Source organism: Ranitomeya imitator, chromosome 2 (genome assembly GCF_032444005.1).
Source record: "Ranitomeya imitator isolate aRanImi1 chromosome 2, aRanImi1.pri, whole genome shotgun sequence".
Taxonomy (NCBI): Eukaryota; Metazoa; Chordata; class Amphibia; order Anura; family Dendrobatidae; genus Ranitomeya; species Ranitomeya imitator.
The window spans coordinates 566595331-566622080 of NC_091283.1; the positions used below are offsets into that span (position 1 = coordinate 566595331).

Consider the following 26750-nt stretch of genomic DNA (forward strand, 5'->3'; position numbering starts at 1 on the left):
AAAACTCACCAAATTCTCAACATGTGCACATGGTCTTACTTATCTGTCACTGGTCTTACCATATATTGTAGTCACAGCCAGAAATACATGCCCAATTCTGCAGGTTTCACAATAGAGGAGCTCTCATCTCCTCTTTGCTGACATTTTGCAGTATGGCACATGTGGAAATTGCAAAGGAATTGTGGTTGGAAATAAAAATTCCTATTCGGTGATATGCGGATTGCAGCTCAGCTAACAGGCCATCATGGAGGCAGACTTTCATACTCTATTCACATGCATTAAAGCACCACCCTAGCTTTTTCTTTTTACTTCAGCGTATTTTTCTTATCACGAGGAGAATGACTGCAAAGTGTCTGTATAGCAGTGCATTGGCATTTTTCTTATACCATTGAAGCTCCACCTGTATGATTACTTCATAGAAGTACACAAAGATGGCAGACATTGGGCCTTCTATAGACCCCGGCTGCATAATCCAGCTGCAAATGTGGCCCGGGGTGGAGTGGGAAACCAGTCTCCTGTTTGAGCACTCAGAAGCCATGCTATTGACAGCGGCTTCTAAAAACGATTACAGGAGACTATCAGCAAATGCAAATAGATTTGTGGATTATGGAAAGAGCCTATGTACGTCCCTCATTATTATTTGTGTTTTTAGAGCCAAGTTCTATTTCTTGTCCCGTAAACAAAATTATCACTTATCATGGGATCATTATATGTCCTCTATGATTGCTCAGGGTCTGTGTGCTGAGATTCCCACTGATCCAATAAATAAGTGACCCAAAGTCCCATGTATGACTGAAGTGTTACACAACATGTGTAATGGTCACACATTCCTAGTAATGCTTCATTAAAGGGAACCTGTCACCCCCAAAATTGCAGGTGAGCTAAGGGTACCGTCACATTAAGCAACGCTGCAGCGATATAGACAACGATGCCGATCGCTGCAGCGTCGCTGTTTGGTCGCTGGAGAACTGTCACACAGACAGCTCTCCAGCGACCAACGATGCCGAAGTCCCCTGGTAACCAGGGTAAACATCGGGTTACTAAGCGCAGGGCCGCGCTTAGTAACCCGATATTTACCCTGGTTACCTAAAAAACAAACAAACACTACATACTTACATTCCGGTGTCTGTCGCTTCCCTCACAGTCAGGTTCCCGCACTGACTGTGAGCGCCGGCCGTAAAGCACGGCGGTTACGTCACCGCTGTGCTCTGCTTTACGGCCGGCCCTCACAGTCAGTGCGGGAAGCTGACGGCGAGGGACGCGACAGACACCGGAATGTAAGTATGTAGTGTTTTTTTGTTGTTGTTTTTTTTAGGTAACCAGGGTAAATATCGGGTTACTAAGCGAGGCCCTGCGTTTAGTAACCCAATGTTTACCCTGGTTACAAGTGAACACATCACTGGATCGGCGTCACACACGCCGATTCAGCGATGTCAGCGGGTGATCCAGCGACGAAATAAAGTTCTGGCCTTCTAGCTCCGACCAGCGATCTCACAGCAGGATCCTGATCGCTGCTGCGTGTCAAACACAAGGATATCGCTATCCAGGATGCTGCAACGTCACGGATCGCTATCGTTATCGTTACAAAGTCGCTCAGTGTGAAGGTACCTTAAGCCCATCAGCATCAGGGGCTTATCTACAGCATTTTGCAATGCTGTAGATAAGCCCCCGATGTAACTTGAAAGATGAGAAAAAGAGGTTAGATTATACTCCCTCTTCTTTCTTTGACGTCCTCTTCTTGTCTTCACGCTGTGGCTCCGGCGCACTTTACTCTGCCCTCAACAGGGCAGACAAAGTACTGCAGTGCGCAGGCGCCGTGCCTCTCTGACCTTTCCCGGCGCCTGCGCACTGCCTCCACAGGGCAAAGTACGCCTGCTCCAGAGCCGCAACGTGAAGACAAGAAGAGGACGTCATCGTAAGAAGATGGGAGGCGCTGGACCGGACCGCAGCGGGACCGCCCCTGGGTGAGTATAATATAACCTTTATTTCTCATCTTTCAGGATACATCGGGGGCTTATCTACAGCATTACAGAATTAAGCCCCTGATGCTGGTGGGCTTAGCTCATCTTCGATTTTGGGAGTGACAGGTTCCCTTTAATAGAGGGTGTTTTGGAAGTCCTGGTCACAATCAGTGTGGTCCCCAGCAGTCAGACCCCTCTCCTCAAATCCAGGGCCGGTTTTAGAAAAAGTGGGGCCCAAGGCAAAAGTTTATATTGGGGCCTCAAATGCTAATATATTCCACATCACACGGCTCAGGCCGTTAAACAATCGTGATCGACAATATTGAAGTCGGTGCTTGTTTACTGCCCTTTTTGCACAGGATGACAAAGAATGATGGGCACAGAACAATCACGAATATAAATCTGTCCCCATACAGCATCATGTTACCAACAGCACATCTGCAGTTTACACCAGCCGATGTGCTGCTGAAAAACAATGATTTTTGTTCCGCCATAAAAAGTCCAATCACCTGAATAAGCAGCATTTTGTTTGTCAATTGAAGATGTTTACACTTATAAACTGTCATCTGTCCGGCTGGCTTTTATAAATGTGGATGCTACATACACAATCAATATGTGACAAACATTGTATGGTAACCCCTTAGTGACAGAGCCAATTTGCTACTTAATGACCGGGCCAATTTTTACAATTCTGACCACTGTCACTTTATGAGGTTATAACTCTGGAACGCTTTAACGGATCCTGCGGATTCTGAGAATGTTTTTTAATGACATATTGTACTTCATGTTAATGGTAACATTTCTTCGATATGACTTGCGTTTATTTATGAAAAAAACTGAAATATGGCAAATTTTGAAAATTTTCCAATTTTGAATTTTTATGCCCTTAAATCAGAGAGATATGTCACACAAAATACTTAATAAATAACATTTCCCACATGTCTACTTTATATCAGCACAATATTGGAACCTCATTTTTTTTTTTGCTAGGAAGTTATAAGGGTTAAAAGTTAACCAGCTTTTTCTCATTTTCCAACAAAATTTATAAAACCATTTTTTTTAGGGACCACCTCACATTTGAAGTGAGTTTTTGGGTTCAATATAACAGAAAATACACAAAAGTGACATCATTCTAAAAACTGCACCCCTCAAGGTGCACAAAACCACATTCAAGAAGTTTATTAACCCTTCAGGCGCTTTTTACCTTTTTCACAAAATATTTACTTTAGAACCAATTTTTTTTTATTTTCACAAGGGAATCAGGAGAAAATGGACCACAAAATTTGTTGTGCAATTTCTCCTGAGTACGCAGATACCCCATATGTGGGGAAAAGCCACTGTTTGGGCTCATGGCAGGGCTCAGAAGGGAGGGAACACGGTTTGACTTTTTGAACACAAAATTGGCTGGAATCAATGGTGGCGCAATGTTGTACCTAAACAGTTGAAACCCCCAATTCTAACTCCAACCCTAACCCCAACACACCCCTAACCTTAATCCAAACCACAACCCCAACACACTCCTAACCACAAACCTAACCCTAACACACCCCTAACCATAATCCCTACCCTAACCCAACACACCCATAACCCTAATCCCAACCATAAATAGCCCTAACCACAAACCTAACCCTAACACACCCCTAACCCTAGTTCCAACCACAACCCTCACCGTAACTTTAGCCCAATGCTAACCCTAACGGAAAAATGGAAATAAATATATTTTTTTATTTCATTATTTTTCCATAACTAAAAGGCCGGCGTCACACTCAGCTTAGGGAAATACGGTCCGTATTTTACAGGCATAATATGCAGAAATGATCCCAAAACAGTGTTCCGTATGTCATCCGTAGGCAGGGTGTGGCTGCGTATTTTGTGCATGTAAACCTCTGTATGTAACCCCTACGGCATCCCTACGGCGAGATTTTCTCGCCGGCTTGCAAAATGGACATAGAATGGATCCATGGGCTCAAATATTAGTGACAACATATATATAGTTATATATATATATGTGTGTGTGTCAGTGAGACACATATAGTTATATTTCATACAGCACAAGATAGCAGAAAAGCCGGTAATTCAATTACCAGCTTTTGCCATCTCCTTCCCAAAGCCGACAGGATATGAGACATGGTTTACATACAGTAAACCATTTCATATCCCTTTTTTTTTGCAAATTCCTCACTACTAATGTTAGGAGAGTGTGTGCGCAAAATTTGGGGGCTCTAGATGTTAAAATAAAAGGTTAAATCGCGGAAAAAACTGGTGTGGGTTCCCGCACAATTTTCTCCACCAGAGTGGGAAAGCCAGTGACTGAGGGCAGATATTAATAGCCTGGAGAGGGTCCATGGTTATTGCTAGCCTCCCCCCACCCCCGGCTAAAAACATCTGCCCCCAGCCACCCCAGAAAAGGCACATCTGTAAGATACGCCTATTCTGGCACTTAGCCTCTCTCTTCCCACGCCCAAGTAGCGTTGGGATATGGGGTAATAAAGGGTTAATGCCACCTTGCTATTGTAAGGTGACATTAACCCTGGTTAATAATGGATAGGTGTCAATAAGACACCTATCCATTATTAATCCAATAGTAGTAAATGGTTAATAAAACACACACATTAGGAAAAATGTGTTTTAATGAAATAAAGACACATGGTGTTGTAATAGTTCATTATATTCTCAATCCAAATGACGACCCTCGTTCTGTAAAAAAGGAAAAATAAAAAAACAACAATATCCCATACCTTTCCGTCATCAGTCATGTCCCACGATGTTAATCCATCTGAAGGGGTTAAATAATTTTACAAGCAGGAGCCTGCTAATGCAGCTGTGCTCCTGACTGTAAAAACTGGGGAATGAATGGGAAGCAGGGGAATGTAGCTACCTAGAATTGCGGTGCTGCGCCCCCTGCTGGCATAACTTCATATGAACTCTAGCGTGGGAGTTTTTCTGAATATCTGTGATCTGACATGATAAGAATATTGTCCCAGGGTGGGACATCACTGTAAGTAAAAAATAATAATAATAAAATGTGCAAAAATAATTTAAAAAAATCCCCAAATAATAAAAAAAAATATAAATATACTTTTCCAATAAATCCATTTATGTAAATAAAAAAAAACAATAAAAGTACACATATTTGGTATCGCCACATCCGTAACGACTCGCTCTATAAAACTGTCCCACTAGTTAACTCCTTCAGTTAACCCCTTCCCGACCTTTGACGCACCCACCATATGAGTCATGAAAACCTGTGCCAATCCGACCTGTGACGCAGCATATGCGTCATGGTCGGATCGCACTCCTGCAGGCCGGGTGAAAGGGTTAACTGTAATTTCACCCGGCCTGCAGGGACAGGGGGGGTTGTACTTGAGCCCAGGGGGGGTTGCTTCGCCCCCCCATGGCTACGATCGCTCTGATTGGCTGTTGAAAGTGACGTTTCACTTTCAATCAGAGCGATAGTAATATTTCACCAATGAAAATTAGTGAAATATTACAATCCAGCCATGGCCGATGCTGCAATAGCATCAGCCATGGCTGGAGATCGCGATCTGACCCCCCCCCCCCCACCGCCACCGATCTCCTCCCCTCCATCCTGTCATCTAGTGTCCTCCACTCCCCTCCGTCCTCCTGACCGCTCCCCCCGCAGTCAGATCTCCACCCCGCTGTCTGATCCCCACCTCATACTTACCGACCTCCTTTGTCCCTCCCGGTGTCCGTCCGTCTATTCCATGGGTGCCAACATCTTCCAAAATGGCGGGTGCATGCGCAGTGCGCCCGCCAAATCTGCCGGCCAGCAGATTTGTTACAGGTACATTTTGATCACTGTGATAGAACCTATCACAGCGATCAAAAAAAATAAAATAAATAAATAAACCCCCCCTCCCCCTTTTATCACCCCCATAGGTAGGGACAATAATAAAATAAAGAAAATATATATTTTTAATTTCTTTTTGCCCCACTAGGGTTAGGGTTGGTTCACACTGCATCTAGGCAGTCCGTTAGACGGACTACATTACACCGCGGCATAAACGCGGTGTAATGTAGTCCGTTACTGCCGCCATTGACAGCAATGTCGGACGCATCACTAGCGCACGCCCACAATGGGCGTGCGCTAGGGATGTGCCGTCATTGAGTGACAGACCCGGAGACGCGGGCGGCAGCGTTTCCAGGTCCGTCACTGCTAGCGCAGATAGAGCTAGCAGATGCTATATCTGCGCTAGCGCGATGCAAACGTCAGCACCTTCTCTAGCAGCAGCCCGTTAGCGTATGTGCTGAATGGGCTGCTGCTAGTGCAGTGTGAACGAACCTGGCCTTAGGGTTAGGGTTACGGCTAGAATTAGGGTTAGAAGTAGGGTTAGGGTTAGAATTAGGCTATGTGCACACGGTGCGGATTTGGCTGCGGATCCGCAGCGGATTGGCCACTGCTGATTCATAGCAGTTTTCCATCAGGTTTACAGTACCATGTAAACCTACGGAAAACCAAATCCGCTGTGCCCATGGTGCGGAAAATACCGCGTGGAAACGCTGTGTTGTATTTTCCGCAGCATGTCAATTCTTTGTGCGGATTCCGCAGCGTTTTACACCTGTTCCTCAATAGGAATCCACAGGTGAAATCCGCACAAAAAACACTGGAAAGCCACGGTAAATCTGCAGGTAAAACGCAGTGCCTTTTACCTGCGGATTTTTCAAAAATGGTGCGGAAAAATCTGACACAAATCCGCAACGTGGGCACATAGCCTTAAGGTTAGGGTTGGAATTAGGGCTAGGGTTGGAAATGGGGTTAAGATTAGGCTGTGATTAGGGGTTAGGGTTGGGATTAGGGTTAGGGGTGTGTTGGGGTTAGGGTTGTGGTTAGGGGTGTGTTGTGATTAGGGTTATGGCTAGAGTTGGGATTAGGGTTAGGGGTGTGTTGGGGTTATTGTTGGAATTAGAATTGAGGGGTTTCCACTGTTACGGCACATCAGGGGTCTCCAAATGCAACATGGCGCCACCATTGATTCCAGTCAATCTTGCATTCAAAAAGTCAAATGGTGCTCCCTCCCTTTCGAGCCCCGACGTGCGCCCAAACAGTGGTTTACCCCCACATATGGGGTAACAGCATACTCAGGACAAACTGGGCAACAATTATTGGGGTCCAATTTCTTCTGTTACCCTTGTGAAAATAAAAAATTGCTTGCTAAAGCATAATTTTTGAGGAAAGAAAAATGATTTTTTATTTTCATGGCTCTGCGTTGTAAACTTCTGTTAAGCACTTGGGGGTTCAAAGTGCTCACCACATATCTAGATAAGTTCCTTGGGGGGTCTCATTTCCAAAATGGGGTCACTTGTGGGGGGTTTCTACTGTTTAGGCACATCAGGGGCTCTGCACATGCAACGTGACACCCGCAGACCATTCCATCAAAGTCTGCATTTCAAAAGTCGCTACTTCCCTTCCGAGCCCTGACGTGTGCCCAAACAGTGGTTCCCCCCACATATGGGGTATCAGCGTACTCAGGACAAACTGGACAACAACTTTTCGGGTCCAATTTCTCCTGTTACTTTTGTGAAAATAAAAAATTGTGGGCTAAAAAATAATTTTTGAGGAAAGAAAAATGATTTTTTATTTTCACGGCTCTGCGTTATAAACATCTGTGAAGCACTTGAGGGATTAAAGTGGTCACCGCACATCTAGATTAGTTCCTTGGGAGGTCTAGTTTCCAAAATGGGGTCATATGTGGGGAAGCTCCAATGTTTAGGCACATAGGGGCTCTCCAAACGCGACATGGTGTCCGCTAATGATTGGAGCTAATTTTTCATTCAAAAGTCAAATGGCGCTCCTTCCCTTCCGAGCCTTGCAATGTGCACAAACAGTGGTTTGTGACCACATATGAGGTATCGATGTACTCAGGAGAAATTGCCCAACACATTTTAGTATCCATTTTATCCTGTTACTCATGTGAAAATGAAAAAAATGAGGCTAAAAGAATTTTTTTGTGAAAAAAAAAGTACTTTTTCATTTTTACGGATCAATTTGTGAAGCACCTGGGGGTTAAAAGTGCTCACTATACACCTAGATAAGCTCCTTGGGGGGTCTAGTTTCCAAAATGGGGTCACCTGTGGGGGAGCTCCAATGTTTAGGCACACAGGGGCTCTCCAAACGTGACATGTGTCCGCTAAAGATTGGAGCCAATTTTTCATTGAAAAAGTCAAATGGCGCTCCTTCCCTTCCGAGCCCTGTCGTGTGCCCCAACAGTGGTTCCCCCCACATATGGGGTATCGGCGTACTCAGGACAAATTGTACAATAACTTTTGGTGTCCAGTTTCTCTTTTTACCCTTGGGAAAATAAAAAAAATTGTTGCTAAAAGATCATTTTTGTGACTAAAAAGTTAAATGTTCATTTTTTCCTTCCATGTTGCTTCTGCTGCTGTGAAGCACCTGAAAGGTTAATAAACTTCTTGAATGTGGTTTTGAGTACCTTGAGGGGTGCAGTTTTTAGAGTGGTGTCACTTTTGGGTATTTTCAGCCATATAGACCTCTCAAACTGACTTCAAATGCGAGGTGGTCCCTAAAAAATGGTTTTGTAAATTTCGTTGTAAAAATGAGACATGTGGGCAATGTTATTTATTAACTATTTTGTGTCACATAACTCTCTCGTTTAACAGAATAAAAATTCAAAATTTGAAGATTGCGAAATTTTCAAAATTTTAGCCAAATTTCAATTTTTTTCACAAATAAACGCAAAAATTATCGACCTAAATTTACCACTAACATGAAGCCCAATATGTCACAAAAAAACAATCTTAGAACCGCTAAGATTCGTTGAAGCATTCCTGAGTTATTACCTCATAAAGGGACACTGGTCAGAATTGCAAAAAACGGCCAGGTCATTAAGGTCAAAATATGCTGGGTCATGAAGGGGTTAACACCATAAAAAAAATGAGACAAAAAACAATGCTTTATCATTAGTGTTGAGTAGTGTTGAGCGATACCGTCCGATACTTGAAAGTATCGGTATCGGATAGTATCGGCCGATACCCGAAAAATATCGGATATCGCCGATACCGATATCCGATACCAATACAAGTCAATGGGACATCAAGTATCGGAAGGTATTCTCATGGTTCCCAGGGTCTGAAGGAGAGGAAACTCTCCTTCAGGCCCTGGGATCCATAGGGAGGTGTAAAATAAAGAATAAAAATAAAAAATATTGATATATTTACCTCTCCGGCGGCCCCTGAACTCAGCGCGGGTAACCGGCAGGCTTCTTTGTTCAAAATCAGCGCTTTTAGGACCTGAGAAACACGTCCCGGCTTCTGATTGGTCGCGGGCCGCCCATGTGACCGCCATGCGACCAATCACAAGCCGCGACGTCACCGCAAGCTATTAGCGCGCTCATTTTTAAAAATGAGCGCGTTAATGGCTTTCAAAGACGTAGCGGGTTGTGATTGGTCGCGGCCGCGACCAATCACAAGCCGCGACGTCACCGCAAGCTATTGACGCGCTCATTTTTAAAAATGAGCGCGTTAATGGCTTTGAAAGACATAGCGGCTTGTGATTGGTCGCGTGGCCGCGACCAATCACAAGCCGCGACGTCACCGCAAGCTATTGACGCGCTCATTTTTAAAAATGAGCGCGTTAATGGCTTTGAAAGACATAGCGGCTTGTGATTGGTCGCGTGGCCGCGACCAATCACAAGCCGCGACGTCACCGCAAGCTATTAGCGCGCTCATTTTTGAAAAATGAGCGCGTTAATGACTTTCAAAGACGTAGCGGCTTGTGATTGGTCGCGGCCACGCGACCAATCACAAGCCGCTATGTCTTTCAAAGCCATTAACGCGCTCATTTTTAAAAATGAGCGCGTCAATAGCTTGCGGTGACGTCGCGGCTTGTGATTGGTCGCGGCCACGCGACCAATCACAAGCCGCTATGTCTTTCAAAGCCATTAACGCGCTCATTTTCAAAAATGAGCGCGCTAATAGCTTGCGGTGACGTCGCGTGGCGGTCACATGGGCGGCCCGCGACCAATCAGAAGCCGGGACGTGTTTCTCAGGTCCTAAAAGCGCTGATTTTGAACAACGAAGCCTGCCGGTTACCCGCGCTGAGTTCAGGGGCCGCCGGAGAGGTAAATATATCAATATTTTTTATTTTAATTCTTTATTTTACACATCTCTATGTATCCGATACCGATACCCGATACCACAAAAGTATCGGATCTCGGTATCGGAATTCCGATACCGCAAGTATCGGCCGATACCCGTGACCAATCATAAGCCGCTATGTCTTTCAAAGCCATTAACGCGCTCATTTTTAAAAATGAGCGCGTCAATAGCTTGCGGTGACGTCGCGGCTTGTGATTGGTCGCGGCCGCGACCAATCACAACCCGCTACGTCTTTGAAAGCCATTAACGCGCTCATTTTTAAAAATGAGCGCGCTAATAGCTTGCGGTGACGTCGCGGCTTGTGATTGGTCGCATGGCGGTCACATGGGCGGCCCGCGACCAATCAGAAGCCGGGACGTGTTTCTCAGGTCCTAAAAGCGCTGATTTTGAACAAAGAAGCCTGCCGGTTACCCGCGCTGAGTTCAGGGGCCGCCGGAGAGGTAAATATATCAATATTTTTTATTTTTATTCTTTATTTTACACCTCCCTATGGATCCCAGGGCCTGAAGGAGAGTTTCCTCTCCTTCAGACCCTGGGAACCATGAGAATACCTTCCGATACTTGATGTCCCATTGACTTGTATTGGTATCGGATATCGGTATCGGCGATATCCGATATTTTTCGGGTATCGGCCGATACTATCCGATACCGATACTTTCAAGTATCGGACGGTATCGCTCAACACTACTCAACACTAATGATAAAGCATTGTTTTTTGTCTCATTTTTTTTATGGTGTTAACCCCTTCATGACCCAGCATATTTTGACCTTAATGACCTGGCCGTTTTTTGCAATTCTGACCAGTGTCCCTTTATGAGGTAATAACTCAGGAATGCTTCAACGAATCTTAGCGGTTCTAAGATTGTTTTTTTGTGACATATTGGGCTTCATGTTAGTGGTAAATTTAGGTCGATAATTTTTGCGTTTATTTGTGAAAAAAATTGAAATTTGGCTAAAATTTTGAAAATTTCGCAATCTTCAAATTTTGAATTTTTATTCTGTTAAACGAGAGAGTTATGTGACACAAAATAGTTAATAAATAACATTGCCCAGTATCGGACGGTATCGCTCAACACTAGTCATAGACTATCGGATGGCTATCCCTGTGTTTATGTAGGAATATAACTTTACCCAGGCCCGCTGGAAAGTCTGGGTTGTCAAAAATCGGGGTCAAGGGGCCCGGTACGGATGAGATATTTAGCTTTAGATTGTTATGTTTAACAAAAAGGGTCAAGTTTCTTGTGAGATAGGGCAGACCCTCCCTCTGATCCTTCGTATTTCCTTCCCGCCAAGGCTATGTTCACACATTGCAGATTTTCCAGCTTTTTTTTCTGCACTAAAATCCGCAGCTCATGGCAGAAAACGCAGGTGCGTTTTTGGTGCGTTTTTCAGTGCGTTTTTTAGTGCGTTTTTTTATGCAGATTGTCTGCGTTTTTTACCTTGTAACTTCAGTTACAAAAAAAATAAAAATAATGATGTCATTTCCTTGTCCATCCCCTTCTTCTTTCATCCTCCATTTTGTGCAAACATGAGTGGAAGTTACCAAAATATGCCGCAGGTACACGTCCGCAGGCTGCACCGGATACTTATGCTGGGGTTGCTGCTGCAAATCTTGAATATGCATAGACAGCAGGTAAGCTGAAGTGCATTTTTTTTTTTTTACGCTAAACATATTCTACAGCGCTTTACCGACATCTTGATTTTTCTTAATTTTCACAGTGTTGTGTTGTAAAAAAAATGTATTTTTTTTTATTTTAGAGGCAGCAGCAGGAGAGAAGACGGAAAAGACTGTGGGTGCACCGGCTTGTTGCAGAACGTACACAAAAAGGCCACTTTTATGTGCTTTATAATGATTTGCGGAAGTAAGTAGAAATTCATGAAAATACAAAGTAATGTTTTTCCACAAATGTTATGATATGTTATGTAACAATTTTATTATTTTTTTTTTTCCATTTTCAGATACCCGGAAAAGTTCGTTTCATTTTGCCGTCTGCCAATCCTGGCGTTCGACCGACTTCTGGCAATAGTTTCCCCCCATTTCACACTGCAAGACACTTTTATGAGGAAGGCCATCTCTGCTGAGGAAAGGCTGCTCATCACTTTGCGGTAAGTAAATAATTTTTGGGTTGAATGTTATTAGGGCTCTTTCACATGTCCGTGTGTCCGGTATGTGTGATGAAAGTTTTCACATGTCTCGGAGACACTGACAAACTAATAAAGGTACCGTCACATTTAGCGACGCTGCAGCGATCTAGACAACGATGTCCATCGCTGCAGCGTCGCTGTGTGGTCGTTGGAGAGCTGTCACACAGACAGCTCTCCAGTGACCAATGATGCCGAAGTCCCCGAGTAACCAGGGTAAACATCGGGTTACTAAGCGCAGGGCCATGCTTAGTAACCCGATGTTTACCCTAGTTACCATTGTATAATTGTAAAAAAAAAAAAAAAAACATACTTCCATTTCTGTCGCGTCCCGCAGCGTCAGCTTCCCTGCAGTAAGTGCGCTGGACGGAAAGCAGAGCGGTGACATCACCACTGTGCTCTGCTTTACGGGCAAATACTTTACGGGCAAATGCTTTACCGGAAATATCATGTTTATAACACGCCAGGAAACTGTAAACATTTTTGTGTGCTACCAGATGTGCCCACTGTATTTTATGCCTTATCTACAGAATTCTATAATTTGGGCCCTGGGTCAGTGGAGATACATCATACCCGTGTGTGTGTTTTGTAATGTTATCCCATCTTGCTGTGTCCAGTTTGTGCGCCTCCCTTCTTGCGATACCTCTCTTCTGTGCAGATGTACTTTCTGGTCCTGATGAGGATAGAGCAAAGTGCGCAGATGTGCATGCGCTGGGCCTGTCTCCTTTTCTTGCCTTCGCTCACTGCAGGACTTACTTCTGCCCTCAACAGGCCGGATTAGTGCGTTGAAGGAAGTAGGAGGGTGGTGTCGTTGGCTAAACATTGGAGTGGCTGGACACGGACCTGCAAGTCCCTTCTGATGTGTCTGGTGGTTTATTTATTGATACCCTTGTGTTGTGCCGTGTTACTAAGGGCAGCATTATAGAATACTTTAGATAAAACATGAAAGGGGCTGAACACATATTATAGCGCCCATAACTGCTGACATGTTTTATTGTATTTTTGTGTGACATTTCTAATATTCATTTTTGTTTCTTTACAGATTTTTGGCCACAGGAGAGAGCTATACATCCCTGCACCTCCAATTTAGGGTTGGTAAATCCGCCATCTCTAACATTGTGAGGTGCACATGTACCGTCATCTGGCAGAAGTTGCAGCCTATAGTGATGCCTTCCCCAACCGAGGAGACTTGGCTGCAGGTTGCAGCAGGCTTTCAGTCTGTGGCCAATTTCCCAAACTGCATAGGTGCAGTCGATGGTAAACATGTAAGGGTTCAGCAGCCACCACGATCAGGATCACGCTTCTTTAATTATAAGAAGTATTTTTCAGTGGTCCTGATGGCGGTGGCTGATGCACATTACAAATTTGTTGCCATTGACGTTGGTGCCTATGGTAGTACTGGGGATTCTCGGGTGTTGCGAACGTCACAGATTGGGATGCAAATTCTTCAAGATGGCGGAACGCTCCCAGCCCCAAGACCTTTGCCGGGTTCCACACATCCAGTACCCTTTGTGATGGTATCGGATGAGGCGTTTCCCTTAACGACAACCCTGCTGCGCCCATACCCACGAAGGGGACTGAATGCCCGGCAAAGGATTTTTAATTATCGGCTGAGTCGTGCACACAGATATGTGGAATGCACCTTTGGGATCATGACTAGTCAGTGGAGGATCTTTCACACACCCATCCAGTTGGACACAGACACCGTTGACACTGTGATTAAGGCTTGCTGTGTACTCCACAACTATGCTCGTGAGTACAACACTGACGTAGATGTGGAGTACCAGCAGCCAATATTTAATCCAGTGGTCAACGTGGGTCTGGGAAGGCCGTCCAACTCGGGTGTGCGTGTGAGAGAATCCTTCACTGACTACTTCATGAGTCCAGAAGGTGCCGTGCACTGGCAATACTCCTGTGCTGGTGTTGGGCAGCCTGAGCAGCAGAGAAGGATGGAAGAACATTGACTGACCAAGATGGGAAGATCTATACCAAAAGATAGAAGATGTCAAGATCCCTATTAATCAAAATCAACATCGATATTCAATTTTGTTTGTTGTATTTTTTTGGGGAACAAAATAATTTGTAATTTTTATTTATGGTTAATAAAAAAATTCTTATTTTAATTTGGTTGTTTTTGGATTGAATAAGTATTGTATATATAAAATTCTTAATTAATGATTATTCTCCATCCCATTGTCCAGTGCGCATACAGCCATCACACTATGTCCATCCCATAGTCCAGCCCCCATATAGCCATGACACCGTACACCTGTCAGCTAAATATGTAAAGTATCTAAAAATCAGAGATGACATTTGATCAACATTAATTTATTTAACAAGCAACTAAATTTTTCCAAACAGTTGAGAAAAATTTTTTCAATATGAAAAACTGAACTAACTTTTTCAAAAACAATTGCATCTTAATGCAAGTAGGTGTATTCCTGGGAACACCCATATGAGCTACTTGTGTCAGTCATGAAAGATTGACTTGCTGATGGTCCCAGGCTTGTGTTTCCTCCTCCAGAAAAATTCTGTGCCGGTTGGGTGTAGGAAGACGCTCTATAGTGCGGTTCACTGGGTTTCGGTCGTGGGCGAAAGAGTCCGAAAACCCCCGTCAAAACATTCTCATATGACTCAATTGGAGCAGGGTCCTCCAGAGCGGTGAGGGATGTTTGGCACAGAGACATGAAGAGAGACTGCCTATCCGGTGGCAGTGAGCGTGCCTTTCGGGCAATGGTCAATGCAAAAAAGTCACACTGGTCCTCACTTGAGGATTGTTTCAGTAAATCAAGTGTGTCACTGGCCATCTTCTCAGTTTTATCATTTTTTTTTTTTTTTTTAATGGACTCTCCTGCCACCGGATAGGGAGCTCTCTTCTCTGTTACCACAGCTTCTGACGAACCAGATGATCCAACAGCTGCTGCAGTTGATGTGCCTGCAGCAGCTGCTGGACATGCGGCTTCAGCAGAAGCTGTGGTAAGAGATGGAGAAATTGTCCCTCCCGCTCCCGAGGAAGTGCCTGCTCCATCAGTGCCTGCTCCATCTTCGGAGTGGTCATCCACAGGAGGCGGGTTGGAAAGGTTTCCCTCAGTCCTGTGTGAGAAAAGGAAAAAAATTATTAATCATGACCGCTGCGGAGGAGCAACATTTTAGGAACAGCATAAAGGCCGATTACTCCTAAACGCAGTTTATTTTTTTGCATGTGTGCTGATAATGCATGTTTTGATTTAACACATGCGTTATCACAACATGCTAGCCAAACAATGTGCTAGTTATCTTGCGCAGTCAAAGTGCCAACACAAGATAAATAGACACGGTGTAGTGCCATACCTCTCACAACTCCATCTTTGGAATGATAGCGCAGACAGGATTTTGGAAAATGCTCTCTTCACTATGGTATAAATTCTGGATGCTGCGGCAGGACACAGGGTTCAATACGCAGTCAACTGTGCTACACCACATGGCAACATTGATGAGGCTACATATATATTAGTGGTTTATAACCTACCTCCGCAAAGTCCGGCTTGTGAGCAGGAACTGCAGTTCATCGTAAAAAGGAAAGGTTATTCGACTTGGAGAAGATCCACTCCGGTCACATGTATTGATGAATTTATTGTACCGGTCACGAACTGACCTCCATCTCTGCTTGACATTTTTTTCTAAGAAAAAAAAACATATATATATTTTCAAAGTAAATGTATCATAAACTCTAATAATAATAATATTAATAATAATCGGTAACAATATAATTACCAATTTCCAATTGGTTTGCAATGGACAGGGAATCCCACTCCGGATAGAGGTCCCTCACAATCTTGGTCCAGCAATGGTCTCGGAAATATTTGTCCTTGTAGGACACATCAGCGGCATCCCATATACAAGGTATATCGCGAACCTACAATGAATAGAATAGTGTCATTACATACTATATCCAAATGATAAGTAATCTAAAAGGGAACCTGTCACCCCCAAAATGGGAACTGTAGATAAGCCCTCGATGTTTCCTCTAAGATGATCAAAAGAGGTTAGATTATAGTGACACAGGGGCGGTAACGGACCGATGGGCGTTGCTGTCCGGTCCATCCTCTCCCATCTTGTTGTTATGACGTCCTCTTGTATTCACACTGCGGCTCCTGCGCAGGCGTACTTTGTCTGCCCTGTTGAGGGCATTACGTTGCATTACTGCAGTACGTTGCTGTGCCCTCACCAGGGAGATGAGCCACAGCGTGAATACAAGAGGACGTCATCATAAGAAGATGGGAGGGGCTGTACCAGACCGCCACGCTCATTGGACCGGTACTGACCCTGGGTGAGTATAATCTAACCTCTTTTAATCATCTTTGAGGATACATCGGGGGCTTATCTACAGTATACCAGAATGGGTAGATAAGCCCCTGATGCCGGTGGGCTTAGCTCAACTTCCATGTTGGAGTTAAGAGGTTTCCTTACAGCACAAATGTTTAAAAATTTGACATTGCATTTCACACGTCAGTGGCTCCGGTACGTGAGGTGACAGTTTTATCACGTACCTGAGACACTGACTCACGTAGACACTTTAAAATCAATGTATCTCTACAGATGTCAGCGTGTTTTCAAGGACCGTGTGTCCGTTTTCAAAACACGGAGACATGTCAGTATTTGTGGGAGCGCACGGATTACACGGACCCATTAAAGTCAATGGGTCCGTGTAAACACGTACCGCACACGGATGTTGTCTGTGTGCCATCCGTGTGCATTTTTTCTGTCATAGTGTTAACATTGAAAAAATTGTTGCAATGCAAGGACACAGACACAAAAGCAGACACACGGACATCACACGGATCCCTCCCAAATAAAAATACGTAGGGTCCCCCTATATTTTTAGGCCAGAAAGGCTAGGCAGACAGCCGTGGGCCAATATTTGAGGCCCGGGAAGGGGTTAAAATACCCATGGCTGTTCCCAGGCTATGAATATTAACCCACAGCTGTCTGCGTAGCCTTTCTGGCCCTAAAATATAGGGGGCCCCGAAAAAAAAAGTGTTGGGGTCCCCCTATATTTTTAGGCCAGAAAGGCTAGGCAGACAGCCGTGGGCCAATATTTGAGGCCCGGGAAGGGGTTAAAATACCCATGGCTGTTCCCAGGCTATGAATATTAACCCACAGCTGTCTGCGTAGCCTTTCTGGCACTAAAATATAGAGGGCCCCGAAAAAAAAAGTGTTGGGGTCCCCCTATATTTTTAGGCCAGAAAGGCTACGCAGACAGCCGTGGGCTTATATTCATAGCCTAGGAAAGGGGCCATGGATATTTGCCCCCCCCTGGCTACAAATATAAGCCCGCACCCGCCCCGGAAAAGGCGCATCAAAAAGATGCGCCAATTCCGGCACTTAGCCCCTCTCTTCCCACTCCCGTGTAGCGGTGGGATATGGGGTAATGAGGGGTTAATGCCACCTTGCTATTGTAAGGTGGCATTAAGCCCGGTTAATAATGGAGAGGCGTCAATGAGACGCCTATCCATTATTAAGCCAATGAAAGGGTTAAAAAAAACCCACAAAGACTAGAGAAAAATATTTTAATGAAATAAAGACACCCACTTTTTGACCATTTTTTATTGTACGCTTAATCCATCCTGAAGACCCTCGACCTGAAAAAAAGGCAAAATAAAAAAACAAATTCATACTCCTTGGCCCTGTCCGCAGAAATCCATCGAGGGTCCCACGAAGATCTTCCATGGAGAACAGACACATCCAGAGATGTGTCTGCTCTCCACGGCTGCAGCAACACACTGACAGGAGCCATAGTTCCTGTCGGTGTGTCACTGCGCATGCGCGAGCGAGTTTACCGGCGGTCATTGACCCCGGCACTCTCGCTTAACGGCAGTGCTGCGTGGGAAAGTTCAACGCAGCTGTACTGCCGTTAACCGAGACGCCGGCGCCATTGAGCTCCGGAACAGTACGCGATACACTGCTAGGAGCTTCGCTCCTGGCAGTGTATCACCGGAGAGCAGGAGATCGTCGTGGGACACTCGGTTTTGGATTCTGCGGACAGGGAGTATGAATTTGGTTTATTTTTTTGGGATTTTTTTCTATGGACGAGGGCTTCGCCTACAAGTGTGGTGTTGGTGAGTATATACTCTATGTTTTATGTACTGTGTGTCATGTATGTCACGTTTATTGTGTGTGTATTGTGTGTGATGTGTGATGTGTTTTGTGTTTTGTTTTACCGTACAATTGTGCTAAAGTCGCCGGACACAGGGACAACTCTCCCATCCTAATATCGGATGGGAGTAGTAGTCCCATACGGTGATTTAACACAATTGGGTGGCACTATCGTCGCATGGGGACACACACACACACACACAGACACACACAGACTTTACACACATATACACATACATACCAAATCGATCAAGCGACCGACATCGATCCCCATGCGACGATATGCCTCCATCATGACAGCCACACTCCGCCCACGCACTTCCGCCCACGCACTTCCTCCTGCTTCCCCGCACTTCCGGCTGTAGCGGTTTCTGCACCACAAAACCGCAGAAAACCCGCAGATATTTTTTCATCTGCGGGTTTTACTGCGGGTTTGACCCTCACAATGGAGGTCAATGGGTGCAGAACCGCTGCAGTTCCGCAAAAAGAAGTGACATGCTGCGGAATGAAAACCGCTGCGTTTCTGCACGGTTTTTCCCGCAGCATGTGCACAGCGGTTTGCGGTTTCCATAGGTTTACATGTAAATGTAAACGCTGTGGAAACTGCAGCGGACCCGCAGCGGCAAAATCGCTGCGGTTCCGCGGTAAAAACCGCAACGTGTGAATATAGCCTTAATGTTTGCCTTGGGATTATTTGTTAATATTTCTGATTCTAAATCCACCCATTTTTTTTTATGAATATGGTGATAAAGATCTAAGAGGCAGGTTCCAAGAGAGGCATAATTGTAAAGTAAAAAATTGGGAAGACTCAATCCTCCCTTTTGTTTGGGTCTGCTTAATAGCTGATATGACAAACGAGGGCGTCTGCCCGACCATACATATCTTGTAATCATTGTCTTGAGTCTGGAGAAAAAGGAGGCGGGTAGGACCATAGGAATAGTCTGGAAAAAATAAAGGAGACGTGGTATTAGGTCCACTTTTATAGTATTGATCCTCCCAAGCCAGGATATATGCAATTTATTCCATTTTTCCAGATCAAGTTCTGCTCTACGAAGGGCTATTTTATGATTGGCCTCGTATAACTGTGACGTCTTAGAGGTTAGGTTTATGCCCAGGTATCTAAGGGAATCCACACGCCATTTAAACGGGAAAGAGTGTAGCTGAGAAGCAAGGGAGGATGGCAAAGAGATATTTAATATTTCGGATTTATGGGAGTTAATTTTAAAATTGCAAAGTTGACCAAAGCGATGCAGTTCTGATAAAATATTGGGCAAAGTGGTTATGGGGGAGGTAATGAACATGAGCACGTAGTCAGCAAAAAGTGCCAACTTGTGCTCTTCTGAGAGAATCTTCACCCCTTTTATAGATGGGTTGTTACGGATCGCGTTGGCCAAATGTTCCATAGTCAATACATATAGCAAGGGAGAACGAGGGCACCCCTGTCTCGTGTAGTTTCGTATAAGCAAGGGATCTGACAAGGAGCCATTGACTTTAATCTGTGCAGAAGGAGATTCATAAAGGGCCATAATACTCCTCAGAGTTTTCTTTCTTAATCCGATACCCTCCAGAGTTTGGTACATAAACTCCCAACCCACCCTATCGAAAGCCTTTTCGGCGTCGACTGAGAATATACACATGGGATCCCCCATCCTGTTTGCCCTATCTATCTATCCCTTGCCTCCCTCCCTGGAACAAAACCCACCTGGTCCTGATTAATCAGGTGGGGCAAGAGACCCCCCAATCTTTTAGCGATCATTTTGGCATAAATTTTAACATCGATATATTAATGAGTGAGATAGGGCGATAACGGATACAGAGCGAGGGATCCTTCTCTGGCTTCGGGATAACCGTTATATGGGCTGCTGGAGCTTGTGGAGGGAAGTATCCCCCCGATGCCACAAAATTACATGCGGCCAGGAATGGAGCGCCCAGCAGATCCAAAAACTGTTTGTAAAATCCCGCTGTATAACCATCGGGACCAGGACTCTTGCCCGGCTTCAGGTCCCCAATTACAGAGGTAACCTCCTCCAAAGAAAAGTCCTCCTCCAGACTCGCCAGGCGCTCCTCCGAAACAGCGGGCAACTTGTTTAATTGTATATAAGTTTTGATTTTATCATGGAATGAGTGGGCTGGGAGATCCTTGAAGTGATTCTTTATGTTATATAGGGAATTATAGTAGTCGTAAAAGCTGGATAATATATCCAGTGTACTCTGGGCAAGTTTGCCCTTGGCATTTCTTATGGAGGGTATAAATGTTTGTGGGCCCCGTGGATGCAGAGCCGTTGCCAGAAATTTGCCACTTTTGTTACTTAGGGAGAGAATGAAGAGCCGTTTCTATCGCCTAAGGCAACGGGATTTCTGATCTAGTATTGTGAGTAACTTTTGTCTAGCTGTGGATAGATTGGACAGGGTGAGCGGGGAGAGGTCTTGTTTATGCTGTGTCTCGAGTTTAGAAATCTGGGAGGAGAGGTCAGCTATTTCTGCAATGCGCATCTTCTTAAGGCGGGCACCCTGTGAGACAAGGACGCCCCTCAGTACACTCTTCAGGGCCTCCCATTTTATTGAAGGAGATGTGGGGTCCACAGCATGGTCCACCACAAAACCTTCGATAGATCGTTTAATCTCTGAAATACATATCGGGTCTTGTAATAAACTCTCGTTTAGTCGCCAAGAAAACTTAGATTTCACAGAAGGGTCTAGTTGCATTGAAAAATAAATGGGAGCGTGGTCGGACCACAACACCGACCCCACCTCCGCCCCCACCTCAAGGTCCAGTAAGGGATGGGACACAAAAAAATAGTCGATCCTACTATAAGTGGAATGTACCCGTGAGTAAAAGCTATAATCCCTCACATCTGGATGGAGGGCCCTCCACACATCAACCAGACGGAGATCACTCATCTGCTTTCTTACTTTTTTAATAGAGGACAGAGAATAAGAGAACTTACCCGTTGACACGTCAACTAGAGGATTCATTGGAAGGTTAAAGTCACCAAGAATAATCGGCGAGCCACCTGCAAACTTCTCCAGAAGCTTTTTGCATGAATAACCAAATTTCTGCTGATCCTGGTTAGGAAAATAAACATTCGCCAAAATTAGTTCACGAGATCTCCAAGCCAACTTCAAGAAAATAAATCTCCCCTCCATATCAATCACCGAGTCAAGGATCTCTGGGAGAAAGGACTTATGAAAACCCACTGATACTCCCTTGGATTTGGAGTGAGGGTTTGTGCTATGGTACCACTTCGGGTAGTAAAAAGATGTACAATCAGGTGTCACTCCAGTCTTAAAGTGAGTCTCCTGAAATAAAAAAAAAATTGAGACACGTTGCTTATGGTTGGAGTACAGGATCTGTTTTCTTTTTTCTGGGATGTTTAACCCTTTAGCATTAAAGGAACAAAATTTAACTCCAGCCATAATCAAGAGGTTGTTTGAGTGGTGGGTTATATGAGAACGGACACCGGATTCCTCAGATTATCATATGCAGTTCCATGGTTGCGAATACCGTATATACTCGAGTATAAGCCGACCCGAGTATAAGCCGACCCCCCTAATTTTGCCACAAAAAACTAGGAAAACTTATTGACTCGAGTATAAGCCTAGGGTGGAAATGCAGCATTTACCGGTGAATTTCAAAAATAAAAATAGATCATTATTTCCCCATAGCTGTGCCATATAGTGCTCTGCACCGTTCATTATTGCCCATAGCTGTGCCATATAGTGCTCTGCACCGTTCATTTTTGCCCCATAGCTGTGCCATATAGTGCTCTGCCCCGTTCATATTTCCCCAAAGCTGTGCCCCATATAGTGCTCTGCACCGTTCATATTTCCCCATAGCTGTGCCCCATATAGTGCTCTGCACCGTTCATATTTCCCCATAGCTGTGCCATATAGTGCTCTGCACCGTTCATATTTCCCCATAGCTGTGCCATATAGTGCTCTGCACCGTTCATATTTCCCCATAGCTGTGCCATATAGTGCTCTGCACCGTTCATATTTCCCCATAGCTGTGCCATATAGTGCTCTGCACCGTTCATATTTCCCCATAGCTGTGCCATATAGTGCTCTGCACCATTCATATTTCCCCATAGCTCTGCCATATAGTGCTCTGCACCGTTCATATTTCCCCATAGCTGTGCCATATAGTGCTCTGCACCGTTCATATTTCCCCATAGCTGTGCCATATAGTGCTCTGCACCGTTCATATTTCCCCATAGCTGTGCCATATAGTGCTCTGCACCGTTCATATTTCCCCATAGCTGTGCCCCATATAGTGCTCTGCACTGTTCATTATTGCCCCATAGCTGTGCCATATAGTGCCCTGCACCGTTCATATCTCCCCATAGCTGTGCCATATAGTGCTCTGCACCGTTCATATTTCCCCATAGCTGTGCCATATAGTGCTCTGCACCCAGGGCCGGCGTCAGCACCCGGCACAGCGGGCAAATGCCGGGGCCCTGGGGAGAGAGGGGGGCCCACTTAGCTGTCATAGATACAGCTGGGAGAGCAGAGCAGGAGATAACATGCTCTCTCCCCCCAACAAAGTCACTGCTGGCTGCGTTCTCTTAACCCCTATGTGCCAGCTCTGACACAAGCATCTTCTCACTCAGTCAGTGCAGCCAGGCAGGCACACATAGGGGTTAACAGAAGGCAGATAGTGTGACATTGTGGGCGGAGAGAGCACGTTTTCTGCTCTCCCCCTGGGTGGCTGCAGACAGTGCTGAAGTTTATCAGGCAGATTCCGGAGCTCCGTCCTACTAGTGCCTGAGTGCAAAGGTATCTTGCAGTTGTGGCTCAGTCTGCTGCTGTCTGTCTCCGCTGCCTAAAAATGTGGGTGATGTCTGGAGGAGCAGCTGGTGGGGTGCAGCCTGTAGCCGCCCAGCTCACCCAGAATACATGCATGCTGCACCAAACCTGCACCAGTGGGGTAGGAAGAAGCTTAACCCCTTCCCATCTGTATGAAGGCTATTGCTGAACCTTAAAGATAACAATCCTACCCGCATAAATGGGGTTAACCAGATGCCAGGAGGAAGGGGAGCTGCTGCCATGGATAACACTAAGCTGTGGGCTGTACGTTGGGGCCCCGTGGCCCCAGGCTGGTGACTGGAGGGACTCTGCCCAGTGCTGGCATGTGGGTGATTTCTGCGTCTCAGCTTCTCTCCTCCACATCACACTGTGCAGTCACAGCAACATTGGTTGTCTCTGTCCAGGTCCCAGCAGCTGCCACTGCTCCCACCAAGGACATGGCATCACTTAACCCTTCCCCTGCAGCCACCGGCAACAAATCCACATTATTCTTTGATTAAATCAGGTTCCAACCCAATAGAGGAGCAGACATTTCCTGCTGCCATTAGGGTCCGGGAGGGGGTGACATTGGCTGCCCTGCTACTCTGTAGTGGGGGGTGACAAGTGTAACATGGGGTAACGATGACGGAGAAATGCATAGGATAATAGTGAGCGCGACAGGGGGCAGTGCATGGTATGGAGCAGTCAGGGGGTGGGCTGCAGGATCCCCCCATACTGTACATGACTGCTTGGGACAGGGAGGCGTTTAATGAGCTTCTAATGACAGGGCACTAATTGGGTCATTAAGGTTTGTGGAAAGGATTCAGCATCAGGTCCCTCATTAATGCCCGAGCCGCCTGTTACTTTGTAGCACAGATCTGTTGGGGCCGCAAAACCAAACAACGTTGTTTATGTAGAAAAGTCTTTGTTTCATAGAAAAACTCAAAACAGAAAAGCACCTCTCCTGTATATATACACTGCACAGCACCTTTCCTCCTGTATATATACACTGCACAGCACCTCTCCTGTATATATACACTGCACAGCACCTTTCCTCCTGTATATATACACTGCACAACACCTTTCCTCCTGTATATATACACTGCAGAATCTACAATAGCTGTCACTCATGTAAGAAGTGAAATCTGGCATTGTACTATACATTTCTCTGCCGTATCTGTGCATCATAAATTAGGGTATGTGTTAAAGGGGGGGGCCCACTGAGACTCTTTCGCCCGGGGCCCTCGAAAACCTGGAGCCGGCCCTGTCTGCACCGTTCATATTTCCCCATAGCTGTGCCCCATATAGTGCTCTGCACTGTTCATTATTGCCCCATAGCTGTGCCATATAGTGCTCTGCAGCATTCATATTTCCCCATAGCTGTGCCATATAGTGCTCTGCACCGTTCATATCTCCCCATAGCTGCCATATAGTGCTCTGCGCCGTTCATATCTCCCCATAGATACTCCATTGAAAGCTGTGCCATTGCTGCTGCTGCAATAAAAAAAAACAACACATACTCACCTCTCTTGCTTGCAGCTCCCGGCGTCCGGTCCCGGCGTCTCTCCGCTCTGACTGTTCAGGCAGAGGGTGGCGCGCACACTATATGCGTCATCGCGCCCTCTGACCTGAATAGTCAGAGCGCAGAGACGCCGGGAAGATGGAGCAGCGCCCGGCGGCTGGAACGGGGACAGGTGAATATTACATACTTACCTGGTCCCGGCGTCCGGCTCCTTCCCCCGGACAGCTGTCTTAGGTGCCGCAGCTTCTTCCTCTATCAGCGGTCACCGTTACCGCTGATTACAGAAATGAATAGGCGGCTCCACCCCTATGGGAGGTGGAGCCGCATAGTCATTTCTCTAATGAGCGGTCCCACGTGACCGCTGAAGAGGGGAAGAACTGCAGCACCGAAGACCGTGGGACAGGTGGGGAGCGTCAGGATCGCTGGAAGCAGGTAAGTATGCCTCAGTCCTCACCCACCGACCCTGCCACCCACCTTGACTCGAGTATAAGCCGAGAGGGGCACTTTCAGCCCAAAAATTTGGGCTGAAAATCTCGGCTTATACTTGAGTATATACGGTAGGTAGAGGAATTGGGGAAGGGACAGTAAAGAAACGGGAAAAGAACAGGAAACAAACAGATTGAGAAGAAAAAAAAGGAAAATTTAGTGCATAGTGAATATACATCTATAAGAGGAAATCGTGATGTGATGGTGTATCGAGAGTCCATCAGACACATCATTTGGGGTGAGAAACAGCCGAAGGTGAGGTCCAGCCCCCCCCCCCCCGCCACCCCCGCAGCCTAAGCAAAGTAATGACCATCAAAAAAAACATTAATTAAGGTCTATCAAAGTTATCCAACATCTGATCCCACTACAATTAACTTTAAGCTCTAGCTAAAAATGCAAACTGTAGCGGGGACAATTAGACCTTCTATTCCTTAACAAAACACAAGTCATGAAGTCCACTTGATAGAAAAATGCCCATATTATTGAACGCGGGCAAACCCGACGTATACCGGGTCAAGGGTTAGGGAAACCCATCAGGAGGTATATATGCAGGATATTATACTCTGAGAACAGGAGGGAGAGGAAGAGAATCCCTTAAGGTCTGGCAAGAAGCGGAACCATTTTTCTTGTGTTGTTTGGCATGTTGAGCTTTCAACCATCTCAGTGGGATGTCTGGGAACTGGGGAGATCTCAGCCAATCAGGAAGATCAGTTAGTGGTAATTCGAAGGTTCCCAGGAAAGTGGCCAAGTCACCCAAATTGCGAAAAATTGCTGTTTTCCCTCCCTTGAAGGCTATTAGCTAGAATGGAAATCCCCACTTGTAAAGAATGTCTTTTTCCTTAAGAAGAGATAAAAGTGGTTTCAGGGCTCTTCTTAGCTGCAAGGTCCGTCTAGATAGGTCCGAGAGTATTAGAATCTGGGCTCCACAAAAGGTGATGGTACCTTTTTGTCTGGCTGCTATCATAATAGATTCTTTAACTTTATAATAATGTATTCTGCAGATGACGTCTCTAGGCTTTAATTCTGATGACAGTTTAGGTCCGAGGGATCTGTGGATCCGGTCGAATTCTATGGAGCCTTCCTTCTTGTCATTTAAAATTTCAAGGAACAGTTTTTGTACTGTAGCATCCAGCACAGACGGGCTCACAGATTCAGGGAGGCCACGTATTCTGATGTTGTTACGTCTGTTACGGTCCTCCAGTCTCATAGCTTGGTTTGTAATCACCTTGCTGTTGGTTTGTAGTTCCTGCAAGAGGAGTTCCTGGGATTTCTCCACATCTTCCACTCTAGAGGTGAATTATGATTTTAGAATCTGCAGTTCCTTCTTATAAGAGTTTTCAATTCTGCGAGCGAATGTCTCCAGGTCATTTTTAGTGGGAAGAGTTCTGATAAATTTACCAAGATCGTGGATAGTTAAGTCATCTGAGAACTCAGGAGTATCGTCCCCCTCATCCATTACTCTATCAGGCAAGCCATGTGAGGCTAGGGAATCCTGGGAAGATGAGGATTCCCCCGGGATCTTGGAGGACATGGATCTGGTATTGCGTAGATTTTTTGTAGTAAGAAAGCGATCCATGTCTTCT

General features: G+C 45.4%; 1 protein-coding gene across 1 annotated transcript; it reads right to left on the reverse strand.

Annotated features, from left to right (window-relative positions):
• Window positions 1-14659: 14659 nt before the first annotated feature.
• LOC138666734 (uncharacterized) lies at window positions 14660-26374 on the reverse strand. Its single transcript, XM_069754917.1, has 6 exons — window positions 26110-26374; window positions 21323-21544; window positions 19248-19315; window positions 15993-16134; window positions 15748-15898; window positions 14660-15332 (listed from the first exon to the last, which is right to left on the reverse strand). Exons 1-6 carry the CDS (start codon window positions 26372-26374, stop codon window positions 14660-14662), a joined length of 1521 nt encoding a protein of 506 aa, XP_069611018.1.
• Window positions 26375-26750: the final 376 nt, after the last annotated feature.